General features: G+C 42.1%; 1 protein-coding gene across 2 annotated transcripts in view; it reads right to left on the reverse strand.

The window, feature by feature from the left end:
• Positions 1-2,622: 2,622 nt before the first annotated feature.
• The window catches only part of LOC145357964 (uncharacterized), a 29,393-nt gene continuing 11,895 nt past the window's right edge, over positions 2,623-20,120 (reverse strand). For both annotated transcript variants that reach the window (XM_080211595.1, XM_080211596.1), the window contains exons 7-9: positions 18,420-18,583; positions 13,683-13,781; positions 2,623-9,076 (exon numbers count right to left, since the gene is read on the reverse strand). In XM_080211595.1, coding sequence (XP_080067721.1) covers positions 8,816-9,076; positions 13,683-13,781; positions 18,420-18,583 — 524 coding nt within the window. In that variant the 3' untranslated portion in view covers positions 2,623-8,815. The remainder of the gene's footprint in view (positions 9,077-13,682; positions 13,782-18,419; positions 18,584-20,120) is intronic.

Below are 20,120 nucleotides of genomic sequence, written 5' to 3' on the forward strand. Positions count from 1 at the left end.
CTAAGACTGTTTGTGTGGAGTTTTCCTACGCTCTCCCCGTGTCTGCATGGGTTTCCTCCGGGTTCTCTGATTTCCTCCCACAGTCCGAAGATGTGCAGATTAGGTTGATTGGCCATGCTAAATTGACCTTCGTGTCAGGGGGTTAGTAGAGTAAATATGTGGGGATCTGAGAATAGGGCCTGTGTGGGATTGTGGTTGGTGCAGACTCGATGGGCGGAATGGCCTTCTTCAGCACTGTCGGATTCTATGAATTCAAAAGCAAGAGTGAGGATTTTAAAGTTATGCTCTAAATTTGTTTTTTTATTCAGTCACAGGATATTGGCATCACTGGCTGGGCTGACATTAATTGCCCTTTCCTAACTGCCCTTAAGAAGTGAGTGGTGAGCTGCCTTCTTGAACCATTGTAATCCATGTGGCGTAGGTACATCCAACTACTGTTAGGAAGAGTATAAGAGAATATTATATTGTTTCTAGCAAACTCTCATTATCTTGCTGCACAGAGAGCTTCAAAGCAAACTGACAAATCACATCTGACCATGTTTGCTTTCACTAAACCCTATGAAGGTTTGGCAGTGCAGAGAACACAATCTCAGTGGAGAGATTTGGCACAGTTCCCCATAAACATAAGACCAGGTTTAACAATCCATAAATTAATGCACATCATGCAGTCATGAAGCACGTAAATAAAGCTGTTAGTCACTACATCCCAATCAAGAGGTCTGCCTCTTAAGGTCAATAAATACTAAACAAGATAGACGTCACAGTTTGGCACCCAGGGATGTAGGAATTCAGTCATGTGGATAGAAAGGACAAACTAGGGTCATCCTCCTGACAGCAGGGAAGGTGAAAGGGAGTGGTGTTTAAAATTACTAAAGGATTCTGAGCAACTAAGTAAGGAGAAACTGTTTAGAGTGCCAGAAAGATCAATGTAAACAGAGGTCACAGGCTTAAGTTGATTGGCAAATGAACCCGACGGGTTACTAGGAAAATGTGTGCTGCGCGGTAAGTTGTTCTGATTCCAGGTGCCTGAAAAGGCGGCGGAAGCTGATTAAATGGAAACTTTCAGAAGGGAATTGGAAATAGACTTGAATGGAAAATAAAATGCAGGCATGGGGAATGAGCAGAGAGCGGAGTTAGTCGGACAGTTCTTTCAAAGTGTTGATGCCAAATGTCAGGGCTGGATATTTCATATTTCGAAGAACGTTCCAGCGTGTTTACTTGTGCAACCTGGCTGGCATGGCTGGGTCAAATATACCTGAGAGATTTGCAATGTCATCACTTATGTATATTGCCATTTTAACCATTCTTTTGCCAGTATACCTCTCCAGCTTTCCCCACTCCCTTAGTGAGGCCTGATAAAATATGAGTTTTGAACATCTTTATCCTCTTGATTTTCTTTCAAAATGAAAATTGTCCTTTTATTCTTTTGCTAAATAATTCTGTGACCAACTTGTATTTTTGATGCAAAAACAGAAAAATGCTGGAAAATTTCAGCAGTTCTGACAGCATCTGTGGAGAAAGAATCGAGATGACCCTTCATCAGATGTGTGTGTGTGTGTGTATGGGGAATAGCCTCCTTCTGTGCTGTAGGGATCCTATGACTCTACTCATCCTACAGTTCTGCTAAACTCATGTGAGTAAGGGATATTCCTTCAGCTGTTTTTTTTTAATGATAGAAGTGAAAAAGATTAGCTTCGAGGAAGATCTTAACCCTGGAACATTGAATAATTATAGTATAATTCTCAATGTGTCAGACTTTAATTTATGTTTTGTGAAAGCGGTGCATCTGTTATTCCAGGTAATGCAAATATTTCATTGCTCTGCATTTTGGCAGGGAGCCAATAAAATAGCTGCCAATAAAGCTTAAAGAGATGTGACAATCAGCCTATGGAGATAATTCTAATGTATTAACATTCTGGAAGTAATGAGTGGGAATGGCAACTAAGAGGAAGACAAAGAGGCAACCATGGAGGGTAAACTGTTCTGATTAATATGTGCAACAATCTGATGAATGCTCTCATCATGTTTGCTCAGGGCAGTGTTTCCAGCAATATCATAAATGGGACTTTATTTTATAATCAGCACACTGGCAATGTCACTTCATATCAGAATGAATCCTATTCCCCCTTCACGATGTTTCAATGAAGCAGGATTTTTTTTTAAAAGATGAAAATAAATACCACCTAATTCAATATGACATATTTGGACAGTTTTTCCATACAATAAATAGCCAGCCTATCATTGTCAGTAGCACTGCACATTTCTAAAGTCAGCAGAAGTACAGGGAGGACACCACCATTTATGAGCATTTAAAATGTGTGACTATATTAAAAATTGCCCTAAATGCACAGCAAAAAAAATTAAATAAGACTTCCCAAAATATATGCATTTTTATATCTGTGAAAAATAGGATATTGTAAAAACTCTACGAGTGGGATTTTCTGGCCACGCTCACCCCAAAACTGGAAAATCCTGCCTGAGGTCAACGGACCTTCCTGTGATCTGTCCCTCACCATCTCCGATTCCTCTGTCTGGCAGAATGGGAGAACTTGCCCCAAAAATCCTGTGCAGTTAAGTTAAACAGCATTGAGGATTTGTTTTTTTTTCTGCATATAACTTTATTAAAGCTTATTTGATAATACATAGATGCCACACAGAGTCGTACATCTGATAGTCATTACCTGAAACAAAAACGATACGACTGAATCCTAATAATAACACAGTTAAACGATTGCGGCCACAGTGAATAAAGTAACGTTCAACTGTGATTTCATTAGAAACTAATTAAAAAATATCCTTCAGCAGACTATGGAAAAGGAGAATTAGCCAATTTAATGTCATATGGATATCGTGAATGTCTCTTCCTGTGTTATCATCAAAACTCAAAAATGGCAGGAGGCCTTTTACCTGTTGTAAAGACCACCCCTCCCCCCCACTCCAAAGAAGTATTAAAGATAGTTAAGTGCAGTGATTACATTTATGTGCATTCAAAATGTCACCAACTTCACTCCAGGATGATCTACCAGTATTGTTGTGCTGTTATGGTGACATACCCAGTAACGTAATGTGAAATTGTGTATTACTGATTAACTTTAGGCTAAGAATCACGATTAGTCATGTCAGAAAATGAACCCAATGCATTTCCTGGAGTCATGAAAGTTAATTTCTGGCCTTGTCCTGATTAACTAATGATTCACTAATCAAAAATAAAAAAATAAACTTGTAACCATACTTGGTTAGGTTGGGTCCAGGTATTGCAATTCGTAATCGAATCAGGGATAAACTACGATTTTATTTGGATCAATAATTTTCAAATTGAAAGCTTGGATGCAAGTGGATTTCATTGTCGAGCATCATTGCTGTTGCAAGAATTGCTGGTAGTTTAATCTATCAATTAATTGCAAGTCGAATCAAATTTTGGGCATGATCATATTGGCCACTGCAAGCGAGGATGGAGAATTTGGCGCTCAGCCAAATCTCTGTTCACTGCAGCTGGACCAGAAAATCCCACCAGAGCGGATGGCTGGAAGGTTCTGCCTAATTAGTTATGGTAATCCATTGGTCTTAGTAAAATTGAATACACCGGCACACTGATAACACCAACAATGGTACCTTGGGCAGAACTGATTGCTCCACAGTCTTGGTAAGATCAAAGTTACAAAGTAGGCTAGGTCCCGGAGAGAATTACCATCATGGGAGAGAAGGATGGGAAAGACACCTTTCAAGCAGAACGCACTCCTACTTTCAAATGTACTTATTTGGTGATGAGCCTCTTACAATGGATACAGTAAAATGGTTGCAATGCTCACAGCAATACCTCCTGCTGCTTTCAGTTAAGTCTCTATGAATGGTGATATTCCTCCTTTTAACAGTAACAGGAGAATGTCTGCATTTCTTCTTAATTAATAACCACATACAAAATCACGAAAACATGAGCATTTTTGGAAATTCAACATCATTGCTTTTGGGGAAAAGCAGGCTCTCGCTTCATTTCATTAAAGGAGAAATATAGCCCTTCTTATATTCTTTATTCATATTCCATACATTAACTCTAACATTATACAAATATAATTCTGTTTTAATTTTATTACAGTCCAGTCAAACAAATATTTTATGCTTGAAGCAAACATCACAAGACGTGGGTTTAAACTGCATATTCACAAATAAGCAGGGTGACCAGACCTTGCCAGAATTTGAATTCGCACTGTGCTCTGTAATGACAGGGCTGGCAGTATATACGACAGCAGCTACAACTGTTCAGGAATACATTCGACTTTGCTCAGATGTTTCTTTAAAGGGGCCTGTTCAGGAGTGAGTCTGCAAAGATTGAATGCCAAAAGCAATGGCAGGTACTTGCAGAAACTTTTCAGTGAGAGCAGCGAACGAAAAAGGCTGCACTGGCCAATTATTCCAGCTGGGATTTACAAAGGAAAGTATTCCCGAAAGGAGGGTAGGGTAGGAATGGAATATGATCATTGTTGCATTTATGGATAGATAGCTCCCCCTTGAATATTGGTGGAAAACAGGGCTAAATAAAAGTCTGAGGGCTGCTGAGATAACCAGATGATAACATATCACTTTCACAATTAGTCTTTGAAGCAGTAACTGTATGAACGTTGTGGGATAGATTGGATCGATAGATGCTGAACAAGGTGTCAAAGGGGAATGAGGACACGATAGGTAAATCTGGTTAGGACTATTTGCTCACGTGGATGGTAAATGTTGATGGACAATAATTGAACTAATTGGCTTATAACAACCTTGGTGTACATTTTATCAGCGAAACCTGATTCTCTTATTCCCTCCTCTTGCCATAAAGGGAAAATTTGCCTTCGCATTATTTATTCCTTTTGTGTGGTAGCTATTTGGATAGACTAATCTAGCACACATGAAGTGCATTCACAACTAATGTGTTCAAACGCTGCATCTTATTCCTGGACATTTCTAACCTTACCTCCTTCATAATCAGTTAAAGTAATTAGTTTAGCACATTCTTGTCTCTCCTGCAGCTTGCTTTAGTGTGACCTTTTTAAATAACACAAAGAACTACCCAGAGTTCTCAAACTAATAATGCTTTACAAGACAAACTGCATCTTTTTTTTTTACACAACTTGCAAGCCAATTGAAGAAAACTTACTCGTACATTAATGACTGGAACTTCCTAAAAATAACTTAAAAAAAGGAGGACTTGCATTTACATAGCACCCTTTGTGACCGCAGGAAGTCCCAAAGTATTTGATAGCCAATTAAGTACTTTTGAAGTCCAGTTGCTATTGTATGGATTGCGGCAACAAATTTCTCCCAGCCAGCTCCCACAAACAGCCAAAGTGAAGATCATCAGAGGTCATCTGATTATTTGTAATATTCACTGAGGGATAAATATTAGAACATAGAACATAGAACATTACAGCGCATTACAGGCCCTTCGGCCCTCGATGTTGCACCGACCAGTGGAACCAATCTAATGACCCTCTAACCTAAACTATTCCAATATTATCCATATGCCTATCCAATGACAATTTGAATGCCCTTAAAGTTGGCGAGTCCACAACTGCTGCAGGCAGGGCATTCCACACCCTTACTATCCTCTGAGTAAAGAACCTACCTCTGACATCCATCCTACATTTATCACCCCTCAATTTAAAGCTATGTCCCCTCATGTTAGCCATCACCATCCGAGGAAAAAGGTTCTCACTGTCCACCCTATCTAATCCTCTGATCATCTTTTATGCCTCAATTAGGTCACCTCTTAACCTTCTCTCTAATGAAAACAACCTCAAGTCCTTCAGCCTTTCCTCATGAGACCTTCCCACCATACCAGGCAACATCCTGGTAAACCTCCTCTGCACTCTTTCCAAAGCTTCCACATCCTTCTTATAATGCAGCAACCAGAACTGTATGCCATACTCCAAGTGCGGCTGCACCAGAGTTTTGTACAGCTGCAACATGATCTCACGGTTCCGAAATTCAATCCCTTGACCAATAAAAGCTGACACACCGTGCACCTTCTTAACAACCTTATCAACCTGGGTGCCAACTTTCAGGGATCTATGCACAAGTACACCGAGATCTCTCTGCTCATCAACACTACCAAGAGTCTTCCATTAGCCCAATACTCTGTAATCCTGTTACTCTTACCCAAGTGAATCACCTCACACTTTCTGCATTAAACTCCATTTGCCACCTCACAGCCCAGCTCTGCAGCTTATCTATGTCCCTCTGCAAACTGTAACATCCATCCTCACTGTCTACAACTCCTCTGACTTTAGTGTCATCCGCAAATTTACTAACCCATCCTTCTACACCCTCATCTAGGTCATTTATAAAAATGACAAACAGCAGTGGCCCCAAAACAGATCCCTGCGGTACAGCACTAGTAACTGAGCTCCAGGTTGAATATTTCCCATCAACCACCACCCTCTGTCTTCTTACAGCTAGCCAATTCCTGATCCAAACCGCTGAATCACCCTCAATGCCATGCATCCGTATTTTCTGCAATAGCTTACCATGGGGAACCTTATCAAATGCTTTGCTAAAATCCATATACACCATGTCAACTGCTTTACCCTTATCCACCTCTTTGGTCACCTTCTCAAAGAACTCAATAAGGTTTGTGAGGCATGACCTACTCTTCACAAAACCGTGTTGACTATCCCTAATCAAATTATTTCTCTCTAGATGATTATAAATCATATCTCTTATAATCCTTTCCAAAACTTTGCCCACAACAGAAGTAAGGCTTACTGGTCTATAATTTCCAGGATGGTCTCTACTCCCCTTCTTGAACAGGGGTACAACATTTGCTAACTCCAGTCTTTTGGCACTATACCTGTAGCCAATGATGACATAAAGATCAAAGCCAAAAGCACTGCAATCTCCTCCCTAGCCTCCCAGAGAACCCCAGGGTAAAACCCATCCGGCCCAGGGGACTTATCTATTTTCATACTTTCAAGGATTGCTAACACCTTGGGAGAATTCCACTGGCCTCCTTCAATATAGTGCCATGGATCTTCTATGGCCACCTGAGAGAGCAGACAGGGCCTTAGTTTAACATCACGTCCAAAGCACAATAGCTGTGATGGTGCACCACCCCCTCCAACAATGCACTGGAATCTCAGCCTGGGTTTTTGTGCTGAAGGCTCTGGAATGAGATTTGAACCCACAATCTGCTGCTTCAAATGGCAAAGTGCTGTTCATTGATCTACTGCTGAACCAGTACCTTGGTCATTACTTAATCACTGTATATCCACCTCTCAAGAACTACTTGCATTTAAAAAGCAATAGGCTGGGATTTTTTGGCCCTGTTGTGGCAGAATTTGCCGTGGGAGAAATGGCAGCCCGGCCAAAAATCCATTAGCTGGAATCTTACAACCATTCACACCGGTGGGATTTTACCATCCCAGCACAGTGAATGGAAAATTGGCTGCTTGCCAAATTCCCCGACCTTGCTGCAGTGGGAGTGTGGCGCGAACGGTTGGTAAGCTCACACCCATTCAGGTTGGGTTTTGGGAAAATCTTGCCCATCTTCTGGATGCTGATCTCCTAAGTAGCACAGCTGGAACCCTTAGAGGGCCACACAGCTATACTGCACTTTCATATTTCCTTCCCCATCTTCCATTCTTTAATAAAGAAGTGCAGGACCCTCAGACTTTTTTCCCCTGCCACGTGAGCAACATTTTTCAATCAAATAGATTGTTGTTATTTACAATAACCTACAAAGATTTCAACACTGCAACTCACTGAACTGAACAGACCTCTCAACTAGATGTATCACTTAACATTACAATGATTTATCTCTATTTAGAACCTTGTTATATACACTGCATAAGCCTTTTCTGTATAGTTCTTCAAGCATTCTGTAACGCAGAGCTGAGGAGATGAAAATTTGAGAAAAAGAGAATAAGCTTCACGTCACCTCATCTGCAGTTTGCATTCAAGATTTCAAACTACTGATATCCATTTTGATGTTAAAAACACTGCTTTCTCTCTTATACTTGGCTTGACAGGAACTAGGAGCAAATTCAGCACTTCGAGCCTGCTCCGCCATTCAATCAGATCATGGCTGATCTCTCTCTGGTCTCAAATTCATCTCTCCATCTGTTCCCCATATCCCTTTAACCCGTTTTTTTAAAAAGTCAGGAATATATCTATCTCCTGTTATGTTTATGTTTGATTGTGTGTATTTCAGATTGGTGGAAGACAATGTCCACTTTCTCACTTACAAGTTGAGAAGCCCAGAAGATTACTTTTTGTTAGAATGTACTTAAATGTTGGAGAAAAAGGCTTAATTTTTTTCACACTATTAGAATGTACATGTTATTTTTATTTCGATATACTTTGCTGAGGACAATACAAATCTTGATGGTCAAAATCAAACCAATACGATTTTTGACTTTACTGCTTACTGCTGGAGATCTGTGGCGCCTACAGCAGTAAGATGTGCACAAACTTTTAATAATTTGATTCTTTGGCTACAGAGAAAGGTTTTTTTGCATGTTGTCTGCAGCCTGTGTATTTGAGATTCTCAATTTCATTCTCGATGATGTCAAGAGAGCGGTTGAGATAGAGAGAGAGAGCTATTTCTACATCTCAGAATCATTACAGAACCTTTTAACCATCTCCTATTCTGAGAACCAAGTTGGTGAGTGAAGAAAACAATTTTTTTTAGCTACATTAAGGGTGACTGGCTACTTCGAAACATCTCCTCAGTTTGAATACTGACACGAAAAGGCTTATGCAGTTGTATGCTGATGTCCGAATGAAAATTGACATAATTGAACATTCAAAGTCTGGTGTGAATTCTTGGCTCCTGCATTTAGAAACTAAAGGGTGAAAAGTGATTAGTCAAAATAAACACAGCAATTGTATACACCATCAGCTTCATAGATTCTGTCATACTTGCAGATCCGATTAAATTTTCGGTTCCATCTAATTTCAGACAGGAGGTCGAGGTGGCTGTGCAGCACTCCTGGACACATGTTGACGAACTGCTGCTGGAGGAACACCCAGAGGACACGGTGTTGCAACTGTTGTCACAGCCACTTGTCCACGTGTTGGTTCCCGTATTCTTCTCCAGCTGGGTAACAGAAGCAACAAAAAGTGTATGTCACGATAGAGAGCACTGTTAAAAATCAGGGTGAAGTTTGTGAAATCGCAGCAGTGCAGAAGGAGGCCATTCAGCCTATTGAACTTGCACCGACAACAATCCCATCCAGGCCCTGTACCCGTAACCCCATGTATTCACCTGCTAATTCCCCTGACCCTAAGGAGCAATTTAGCACGGCCTATCCATCTAACCTGCACATTGACGGTCAGCACAGCAGCACTGCTGCCTCATAGCGCCAGGGATTTGGTTTTGGTTCCGGCTGGCTGTCTGTGTGGAGTTTGCAAGTTCTCCCCTTGCCTGCATGGGTTTCCTCCGGGTGCTCTGGTTTCCTCCCACAGTCCAAAAGATGCACTGGTTAAGTGCATTGGCCATGATAAGTTATGGGGTAATTCTCTTGGAAAGATTATTAGTGCAAAATTAAAGCCTTTTCTAGTACAGCGGTTTAACACATGAATTAACAAATCTCTTTGACCAGGTTTTTGACCACCAGTTCTAATGGCTTTTTCTTCAATTTGCTGTTAACTTTGATATGATAACTCACCTGTGAAGTCCCTTGGGACTTTTTACTGCAGTAATGGTGCTAAATAAATATAAGTGCCAGGGACCCAGGTTCAATTCTGCTCTCGGGAGAATTAGGACTGTAAATATGTGGGGTTACGGGGATAGGAACTGGGTGGGAGTGTTGTCAGTGCAGGCTTGATGGGCCAAATGGCCTCCTTCTGCATTGCAGATTCTATGATTCTACACTGATCTTTTGAACCTCATGGTTACTCAGACAGGCTAAAGATGCTGAGTTTCACTTTAGAGGTTTCTGAAATAAATAATGGGATGGATAACATGCCTGCAGATAAGTTACTCCAGTTTGCAAGACTGGGATATGTATTTAAACAAGGTGAAGGTAGGAATAAACTTGAGGTTTGCCCTTCTGGAGGAAACCGGAGCACCAGAGATACCTGAGCACCCGAAGGAAACCTGAGCACTGTGAGGAAACCCACACAGACACAGGAAGAACGTTAAAACTTCACAGAGACAGTGACCCGAGGCCAGAATTGAACCTGAGTCCATGGCACTTGTATTTATATAGCACCTTTAATGCAGTAAAAAGTCCCAAGGGACTTCACAGGTGAATTATCATATCAAAGTTAACACCAAATCAAAGAAGAAGCCAATAGGATTAGTGGTCAAAAACCTGGTTGAAGAGATTTGTTAATTCATGTGTTAAAGTGCTGTACTAGAAAGGGCATTAATTTTGCACTAATAACCTTTCCAAGAGAATTACTCCAAATATATTCAGATATCAGGGAGATATAGAGTTACAAACAAATAAACAAGGGGTAGGCCATTCAGCCCCTTGAACCCACTGCACCATTCAAAACGATCATGGCTGATCTGGTGGTAACCACAAATCTTTACTCCACCTACTCCTGATAACCTGTCATCCCCTTGTTTACCTGCACTCTATCTGCCTTAAAAATATTGAAAGGCTCTACTTCCTCAGCCTTTCCAGAAAGAGAATTCCAAAGATTCGTGACCCTCTGAGTGAAAGCATTTCACCTCACCTTCATTTTAAATGGGTGATGGCTCACTTTTAAACAGTGACCAATTTAGGTTGGACATATTCCTTCAGGTTCATAGAATCATAGAATCCTACAGTGCAGAAGGAGACTATTCAGCCCATAAAGTCTGCACTGGCCACAATCCCATCCAGCACTTATCCCCATAACCCTAAGCATTTACCCTATCTAGTCCCCATGACACTAAGGGGCAATTTACCACGGCCAATCCACCTAACCCGCACATCTTTGGACAGTGGGAGGAAACCAGAGCATCTGGAGGAAACCCACACAGACACAGGGGGGGAATATGCAAATTCCATGCAGACAGTGACCCAAGCTGGGAATCAAACCTGGGTTCCTGGTGCTAACTACTGAGCCACCATGCCATTCCATCATATGATGTCCCATCTTCAGTTTGATTTACTCATTCATCATTCATCACCCAACAAGCCCATCCCCTTGGGAAGTTACTTTCGATCGGAAGGTGAGTTTCTATTTAGTTAGCATTCACATTGTCCAAATCATGGCTGGGAGTTTTTAAGAATGCTGTCCCCAAGACCAGCCTGAGACAATACAGGGATTGAACCCTTGTTTTGGGCACAATATTGCATCATGTTCTTTATCATCTTGCCAAATGACTAGAACTGGCCCCCAGCATGCGAATAGACTGTTGAGTAGCCAAATATATAATCCTTGACTGTCAGTTAAATGGTGTCTTCCCCAGGTTCAATATGTTCAGAATTTGTAAATTAAAGTGTACATGAAGTTGTGACAAAGTGATCAACAATTCTTTATGGAGATGAAACAATCATCCATTATCACCTTGAACCATCTTTCTATTATTTTCAAGACTAAGATCAACTGAATTTTAACAGGCAAGGACCTTAAGGAAATACGGATCAAATGCAGGTAAGTGCATCAGGTCAGCTATAATCCAATTGAATTAAAAGGGGCTGAACAGTCTACTCCTAGACCTACTCTCCAAACATGACATCCAACAGTAAATATGGCTAGTTGATGTTTCTATGCATTCATATGAGCATGATTTTGCTTGTAAAGTTCTCCATAAGTTCATAAGATATAGGAGCAGAATTAGAGGAATTAGGCCATTCGGCCCATCGAGTCCACTTCACCATTCGATCACAGCTGATATGCTCCTCATCCCCATTTTCCGGCCTTCTGCTCATAACCCTTCAAACCATTATCAATTAAAAATCTGTCTACAGTTCTGAAAATCTCTGTTTTTAGAGTTGAGATCTCTCCCATCAAAGCATGATGGGAAATGTAGCCAATCTTACACAAGTTAGCATTTAACAAACCAGCCTGTTGAGTAAGATGTGTGTGATAAGGCGTACTCAAGTCAAACTGCTGTGGCTGTGGGACTGCTCAGCAAGGACGGATAAGAGAAGTAAGGGCAGCCTGTTTTGCAGCTAGTAATGGGCAAACTGATGACCCCAAGTACGTGACTAAGAACATTTTCATTGTTGGGAGAATTGGATAAAAACGGCAGGCTAGGAGCCTCTGCAATAAAGACCTGCAGGAACAACCATTGCACAAGGAAGCCAGGATCAGGGACTCGGAGGAGAAGATGACCCATCGAAGGGAGACTGGTAACCTCACCTTGCAACAGATAGTATTTGAGTCTAAGCTGTGAGTCTTGTGATTCACTGTAACAAGTAATCAATACTCTAAAGAGTGAAATAAAGAGCACTTGGGTGTTCATCTAGTGTTTTAAACATTAATAAAGAATACATTGTACAAAATATTTTGCGTAAGTGTTTCTTTATCTGCTACATCTGTTGATATCCTAGTTTGAGGGTCAATACTCCCTATTTTGAAGTGAATATTGCTGAACAATATTGTGGAATTGTAAATTGATTTGATGGAGGATAATGTCTCCACCAAAATGACAGACAGAAGAATGCTATACAAGCCTATTGAACAACATCATAAGAACATAAGAACATAAGAAATAGGAGCAGGAGTAGGCCATCTGGCCCTTCGAGCCTGCCCCGCCATTCAATAAGATCATGGCTGATCTGTCGTGGCTCAGTTCCACTTTCCCGCCCTCTCCCCATAACCCTTAATCCCCTCTCTTATCAAAAACCCATCAACCCGCTTCTTAAAAATATTTAGCGAGGCAGCCTCCACCACTTCAACGGGCAGAGAATTCCAGAGATTCACCACCCTTTGAGTGAAGAAGTTCCTCCTCAACTCCGTTCTGAACCGCCCCCCCTCTATCTTGAGGCTGTGCCCCCTAGTCCTACTGTCTTTTTTGAGCGGGAAGAGTCTTTCCACCTCTATCCTATCCATCCCATTCATCATCTTATACGTCTCAATGAGATCTCCCCTCATTCTTCTAAACTCTAACGAGTACAAGCCTAGTTTATTCAGCCTCTCCTCATAGCTCAACCCCCTCAACTCCGGTATCAGCTTAGTAAACCTCCTCTGCACTCCCTCCAAGGCCAAAATATCCTTGCGCAGGTGCGGCGCCCAAAACTGCACACAGTACTCCAGCTGCGGCCTCACCAATGCCCTATACAGCTGCAGCAAGACCTCCCTACTTTTATATTCAATCCCCCTCGCTATGAAGGCCAGCATCCCATTCGCCTTCCTGACCACCTGCTGCACCTGCAGGCTGGGTTTTTGCGACTCATGCACAAGGACCCCGAGGTCCCTCTGCACCGTCGCCTGCTGCAGTTTTTCGCCACGTAAGTAATAGTCCTTCCTACCATTCTTCCTACCAAAGTGGACCACCTCACACTTGCCAACATTAAATTCCATTTGCCATTTCCTGGCCCATTCGCCCAGCCTATCTAGATCCTTCTGCAGACTCTCCACACCCTCCGCACAATTTGCCTTTCCCCCAATCTTGGTGTCATCAGCAAATTTCGACACCCTACACTTGGTTCCCTCCTCCAGATCATCTATATAAATGGTAAATAGCATCCCCCCCACCCTCCCAATACTGTCAACTCCAATACAGTTCTGTATCAGTGAACATGTTAGATGGACCTCACCTTGCAGTATTCCATGCCAACAGGGCACCACATGTCTCCAGGACTCTGGTTTTGGTAGCAATCACTTCCAACACAGTTGACCACAGCACACTTGTTTCCCTGCAGCGAAAAATAAATCATGAGTTTGGTGTCGGCATTCGCAGCACATTACAGACATTTATATGAACAATTTGGAATATTTTTGACCATAATAAGGTAAAGACCTTCCTGACTATAACTCAGATTCACAAAAATCTTACATTCCATTGTTTTGTGACTACAGGAAGAAATATATAACAGAACTTGCCATGTGCCAGTCTTGTGTCATCCATACATTTTCTATAAGTCTGTTTTTATTAATCTAATTATCCATCTTTCTTTCACAAAGGTGTTTCAGAGTAAATGGCTCCATAACCATTGGGAGTCCCCTTGTATCACACAGAGACCCGACACTACCAAAGTTCTGCAGGACTCTCGTGTTTTGAGTGCAAAAAGTGCGTCACTCTTATAGTAGAGCCAGATCCCATACCCACAAAGGTGGCCATGTCTTGAACCCCTCATTGCTTTAAGTATCTGGGCTGCCTATGTCACAGACAATCGTGATTGGCAACTGGTGTTAATGTTATTTGTTGCCGGCACCATTTAAAAATAGCGTGTAAATCTTAAATATAAAGGAAACTTTGGATACACTGTGCATTTCATTTCCACCTTCCTTTATATTAAGATTTACACACTATTTTTAAATGGTGCCGGCAACAAATAAAATTAACACCAGTTGCCAATCACGATTATCTGTGACAAAGGACCTTGTGCACATTAAGACCATGCAGTGAAAGATGGAGCAAGTGACTAGCTGTATAAGCATTGCAAGAAGACCCATGACACTGAAAACTCTGGTGACAGCTTTAATGGGAGTTCTATCTGCTCTTATTGTGGCTCTGGGCTGGGGTGCAGCATCTCCTCCAACACCTGAAGGAGGGTGCAGTCTAAACCCATCTCCTCTTGCTTGCAACACCTGAAGGAGGTTGCAGTCTGCCTTCCAGCAGACTGGTACTCCTCTCTCAGACAGAGCAGTGGGAGCTCAGAGATGCCACCCTCTAAGGATGGTATTGATTCCTTGAGATTGGCATGTCAAGATGACAGCCCACCCTGCCGTCCGATCATCCTTTCAATTAGTGTCCTTGGTGCTAACTTGGCCAAACCTGAACCATAGTGATCTGCAGCTGGGTTGCCAATAATTTGAGCTCCTCAAAGCTTTCCCACCTTGGCCAGGTTAAGTGCTCTCGGCGAACATTCAGTAGCCTTCCACCACACAGCTATAGCTGGGGAGAAATGACTGCAGGAGAGCATGAGGACAGTATGTGTAAAAGAACATAAAGGCAGGCTCTCATGCTTTGCAATAGAGCAATTTGTAAATATGCAGCCAAAACAGAATCTGTTGGAAATAATACACTGTTTTGATATAGCTGTGAGCCCTGTACTGAAACAGGAACCAACATGAAGCTGCACTGTTTGAGGGGGTAATGTATTTGAGTAGTATTAATGATGGGGGTCTAGATTGGGTCAAATGGAAGAAGGTTGAAAGGGATTTTCAGGAGAATATCTCCTCAAAAGCTTGCTGTCTACAGTTTTCTGCTGATCCCTGGTCCCATTTATTAGTTGGCTTCTGTTCCTGATCTTCAACTTTCTACTTCACTTCATCCTTCAGAGGCGTCTCTGAGGTAACTTATCATTGGATGGTGCGTGCGGCAAATGATAAACATTGGCAACACTTGAGCTGTACTGAAGGATCTTCCAGATTCTTGCTAAGAGTCCTGAACATGTTGATAGGGGTTAGTTCTGGTTGACTAGGAGTCTATCACCCACCCATGGTTTGGATGGAACAGATGATAGAATCCCTACAGTGCAGAAGAAGGCCACTTGGCCCATCAAATCTTCATTGGCTCTTTGAAAGAGCATTTTACCTGACCCACACACCCACCCCATTTCCATAATTCCACATGTTTACCTCATTAATCCCCCTAACCTACACACCTTAGGACACTCAGGGGCAATTTAGCATAGCCAATCTATCTAATGTGTACACATTTGGACCCTGGGAAGAAACTGGAGCACCCAGAGGAAACCCACGCAGACACGGATAGAATAGTCACCAAAGGCTGGAATCAAACACATCAGGTCCCTGATGCTGTGAGGCAGCAGTGCTAACCACTGTGCCACCACGCCGCCCAAATGGAGTATTAAAGAGTGTCACAGTATGGAAGATTCATGTCCACAAGTGGGAATTCCATCACAGACCTGCATGACTCACTCTCTGTGGTAACAAGTTGGACATTGAGCAAATGGAAGCCCTTCCTTTTGGGAGAGAAAAGTGTGTTCCTGATGGGGGTACACATGGGGCTGAATGTTTGCACTTGGAACCTGCGGGCAAATGCCAGTGCTCTTTCTTCTTGTTGCACATGGAAAGAAATGGACTGTTAACACCTGGCAAGCCATGGCAGTGTGCAAAGCCCCACCAGCAGCAATGTAGAATGTGCTAGAAGCATAAAATATCGAATCATGCTGACCTTCACTGCCATGGGCAGTGTCATTTTTAAAATATTCATTCATTGGATAAGGACATCACAGATTGGGGCAACGCTTATTGCCCATCCCTCTTTGACATTGAATTGAGTTGCTTGCTACACCTGTAATCTGTAAACACATATAGGACAGGCTAGGTAAAGCTGGCAGAATTCTTTCCCTGAAGAACATCAGTGAACCAGATGGGTTTTTACAATAGTTGACTTTTAATATCAGATTTTTAAAAACTGTGTTTGAATTTCACTATCTGCCTTGGCAGGATTTGAACCAAGTTCCCTGCAATATTATCCAGGGTCTGCTAGATTACCAGCCCACTGACAACACTACTACACCACCTCCTCCACAATACTAGGTTTTGGGCTTTAAATCTCATTGCAACAAAGTGGGGCCTTTGTGTGGCAGCATCCCATCAAAACACAGCCGCCTTATACACTACTCCCCTGTGAGCTGCCTCTGGTAATCAGCTACTGACTACAATGCCTCTGCTGCCCTCTTCTTGCAGCCTGTGCTGCCCTGTACTGCATTCCTTCTTCCTCCTCTGCCTCGTGGTTTTGGAACCTCAATGGCAAATTCCCCATGTTCAATAATTCAGAACGAGCAAATCCTGTAAAAGAGATTTTGTCACCAGGAAATGCATGCTGTATAGTACTAACCAGAGAAACCCCCACCAAAACATCCAAAGTCCTGACCCTAATGAACACTAACAGCCTAAAATGCCTAACAAGAGAATTTCTTGAATTCTTTTGTGCAATAAGGGCATTGTGGCTTGACTAGCATTTATTGCCCATCCCGAAATGCCCTTGAGAAGGTGGCAGTGAGCCCTCTTCATGAACTGCTGATGCTGGAGGGACACCCAGAGTGCTGTTAGGGAAGGATTTCCAGGATTTTGACTCAGTGACAGTAAAGGAATGTAGTTCGGAGTCAGGTTGCTGTTTCATTTGGAGGGGAGCTTACAGGTGATGGCGTTCCTATACATCTGCTAGTTTTGTCCTTCTAGGTGGTAGAGGTCACAGGTTTAGAAGATGCTACCGAAGGAGCCTTGGAGTGTTGCTGCAGTGCATCTTGTAGAAGGTACAAAATATTGCCACTTTGCATTGGTTGTTTGGGTAAAGAATCCTTGCAGTTCTTACCATGTGAAATCAGCTTACAAATTCTTGCTACCAAGATTTGGAGGTGGGTTAAGATTGTTTAGTGTGTGTAGGTTATTTCAGACACACATGGATGCCAATTTTCTTTTTTACTTAATTTTATAGGATGTGGGCATTGCTGGATCAGCCTGCATTTATTGCCCATCCCTAGTTGCCCTACGTGATGAGCTGCCTTCTTGAACCGCTGCAGGTACACCCACAGTGCTGCTAGGGAGGGAATTCCAGGATTTGAACCAGTGACAGAGAAGGAATGGTGATATGTTTCCAAATCAGGATGATGAATGACTTGGAGGGGAACCTTCAGGTGATGATGGTATCTACTGCTCTTGCCCTGCTAGATGGGGCTTGCTTTTTGGGAGATGCTGACGAAGGAGCCTTGGTGAGTTCCTGCAGTACATCTTATAGATAGTACACATGGCTGCCACTGTTCGTTGGTGAGGGAATTGAATATTTGTGGAAGAGATAGCAATCAAGCAAGCTGTTTTGTACTGGATGTGTCAAGTATTTTGACTGTTGCTGGTGCTGTTCTAATCAAGGCAAGTGGGGAATATTCCATTACACTCCATTACACTCCTGACCTGTGCCTGTAGGTGGTATATAGGCTTTGGGAAGTCAGGAGATGAGTTCTCGCTGCAGTATTCCTAGCCTCTGACCTGCTCTTATAGTCACACTATATATATATATGGCCAGTCCAGTTCAGTTTCTGGTCAATGGTAACCCCCAAGGTGTTGATAATTTAACAGAAGGATCATGATTCAAAACAGGACCCACACATTAAATTTAAATACCAGGTGGCCACACAGGAATGTATGGAAATATTTACAGAACACAGAAAAGAATAAAGATGGTAATTGTGCAGCTAGTAAGTTCATTCTGTCAGTGATTTTGTTATTTTTGAGATGGATTTATTTCAAACAAATCCTAAAGTTTGCAGAAAGTTGTAAAAATTACATTCGAAATTTGAAATTCTACTTGTAACATTTCCAAGTTCGTAACGTATCACCCACACACCCTGCTGTATACTCACACTGCCTGTTGTTGTAGCAGTGGTTGTTGTTGTGGTAGGTGTAGTTGTAGGTGTGGTTGTTGGTGTAGTCGTTGGTGTAGTTGTTGGTGTCGTTGTTGGTGTCGTTGTTGGTTCAGTCGTTTCAACAGTTGTTTGTACAGGTTGCTCGGTTGTCATTGGCATTTCTGATGGGCAATAAAAACGCTTTGATTTAATTCCATGAATCAACAGTACATGATGATTAACCAGTTTGGATCTTTCTCAGAAGGTATGAAGGCAAGTCTTAGAATCCCTACAGTATAGAAGGAGCCGTTTGGCCCATCGATTCTGTACCACCACAATCCTACCCAAGCCCTATTCCATAACCCCACACTAGGGTCAATCCCGCATGGCCAATCCACCTAACCTGCACATCAGGGGACTCTGCTCCTGCAGTGGATCTGGAGTCACGTGTAGGCCTGACCAGATAAGGATGGCAGATTTCCTTCCCTAAGGCTCAATTCCAATTCAGACTTAAGTGAAAATAACTCACACTATTGTCAGTAACAAAGTTGCATTGTTTCTGAAAGCCAGTCTTCACTTTGTGCCAGTAATGCCTTCATGGGCCTTTGCTAGTGCCATTGCCTGTACTAAAGAGGCCTGACCTTGGCTGATAACACAAAATTGTCCTATTTGACTTCCATTCTGGTGCATTAGATGTATTGGTTATGACACACAGTAGGTGGAACATTAGGTACCTGCAGTCAGTCAGGGGATACTGATCGCGATAATAGGTCGGTAATATTCCTGGCCTGGGAAAAAAGGAATACCAGCAATGTTGGTGAGGAATATCACTAATTTGTTGCTTGGAATTTTTAAAATTCTTTCATGGGATGTGGGCAGTGGGGTGATCACAGGCAATTTGTTGCTCACCCCAATTGCCCTTAAACTGAGTCACCCACATTGCTGTGGCTCGGGAGCCACATGAAGGCCTGACCAGGTGAGGATGGCAGATTTCCTTCCCTAAAGGACCTTAGCGAACTAGATGGGCTCTAAAATAATTTTATGAATTGAATTGACTTCCACCAAATGCCACGGTGGGACTTGAACAAAGGCCTCTCTCTCTCTTTATAGAGTACTAGCCCAGTGACAGTTCCATTACCACTATACCAGTCTCTCCCCCAGCACTTTAATACCTCCCAGAATTACACCTACCTTTCAAGAGAAAACGTTGAAAAAATATATCAAAAGGATAATGACAAGTTTGATCCTATTGTTTAGGAACTTATCAGCCATGATTGAATGGTGGAGTAAATGCCATGGGCCAAATGTCCTAATTCTGCCCCTATATCCTATGGTCTTATAGGATGCCAGAAAGCGCTAGGGTGCTTAGTAATTCCCATCCATCCTTACTAAGGCTGGGTTTTGTTGAGGTAATCAAAGTGAGAGGTAGGTGATATGTCACAGGTTGATAATGGAAGATAAAGGCGCTGGGTTCAACAACTTTGTTTGGTTGTATATTGCTACCTTATGAACAATGAATGCAATTCAGCTCAGATCTAAGTTGTATCTCTGATTTGTAGGATGTGTTTTCAAATAAGTATTCTGCAAATCAATGCAAAAGATTAAAATTGAAAACAGCTGAGATTAAAAAAAATATTTTTATGCTGACTTATTGGACATGTTTCAGAATATAATGATTTAAATTTGATTTAAAACAAAGAGAAGGCAATGAGCCAGATT

Source organism: Carcharhinus amblyrhynchos, chromosome 24 (genome assembly GCF_965287045.1).
Source record: "Carcharhinus amblyrhynchos chromosome 24, sCarAmb.v2.hapA, whole genome shotgun sequence".
Classification (NCBI taxonomy): Eukaryota; Metazoa; Chordata; class Chondrichthyes; order Carcharhiniformes; family Carcharhinidae; genus Carcharhinus; species Carcharhinus amblyrhynchos.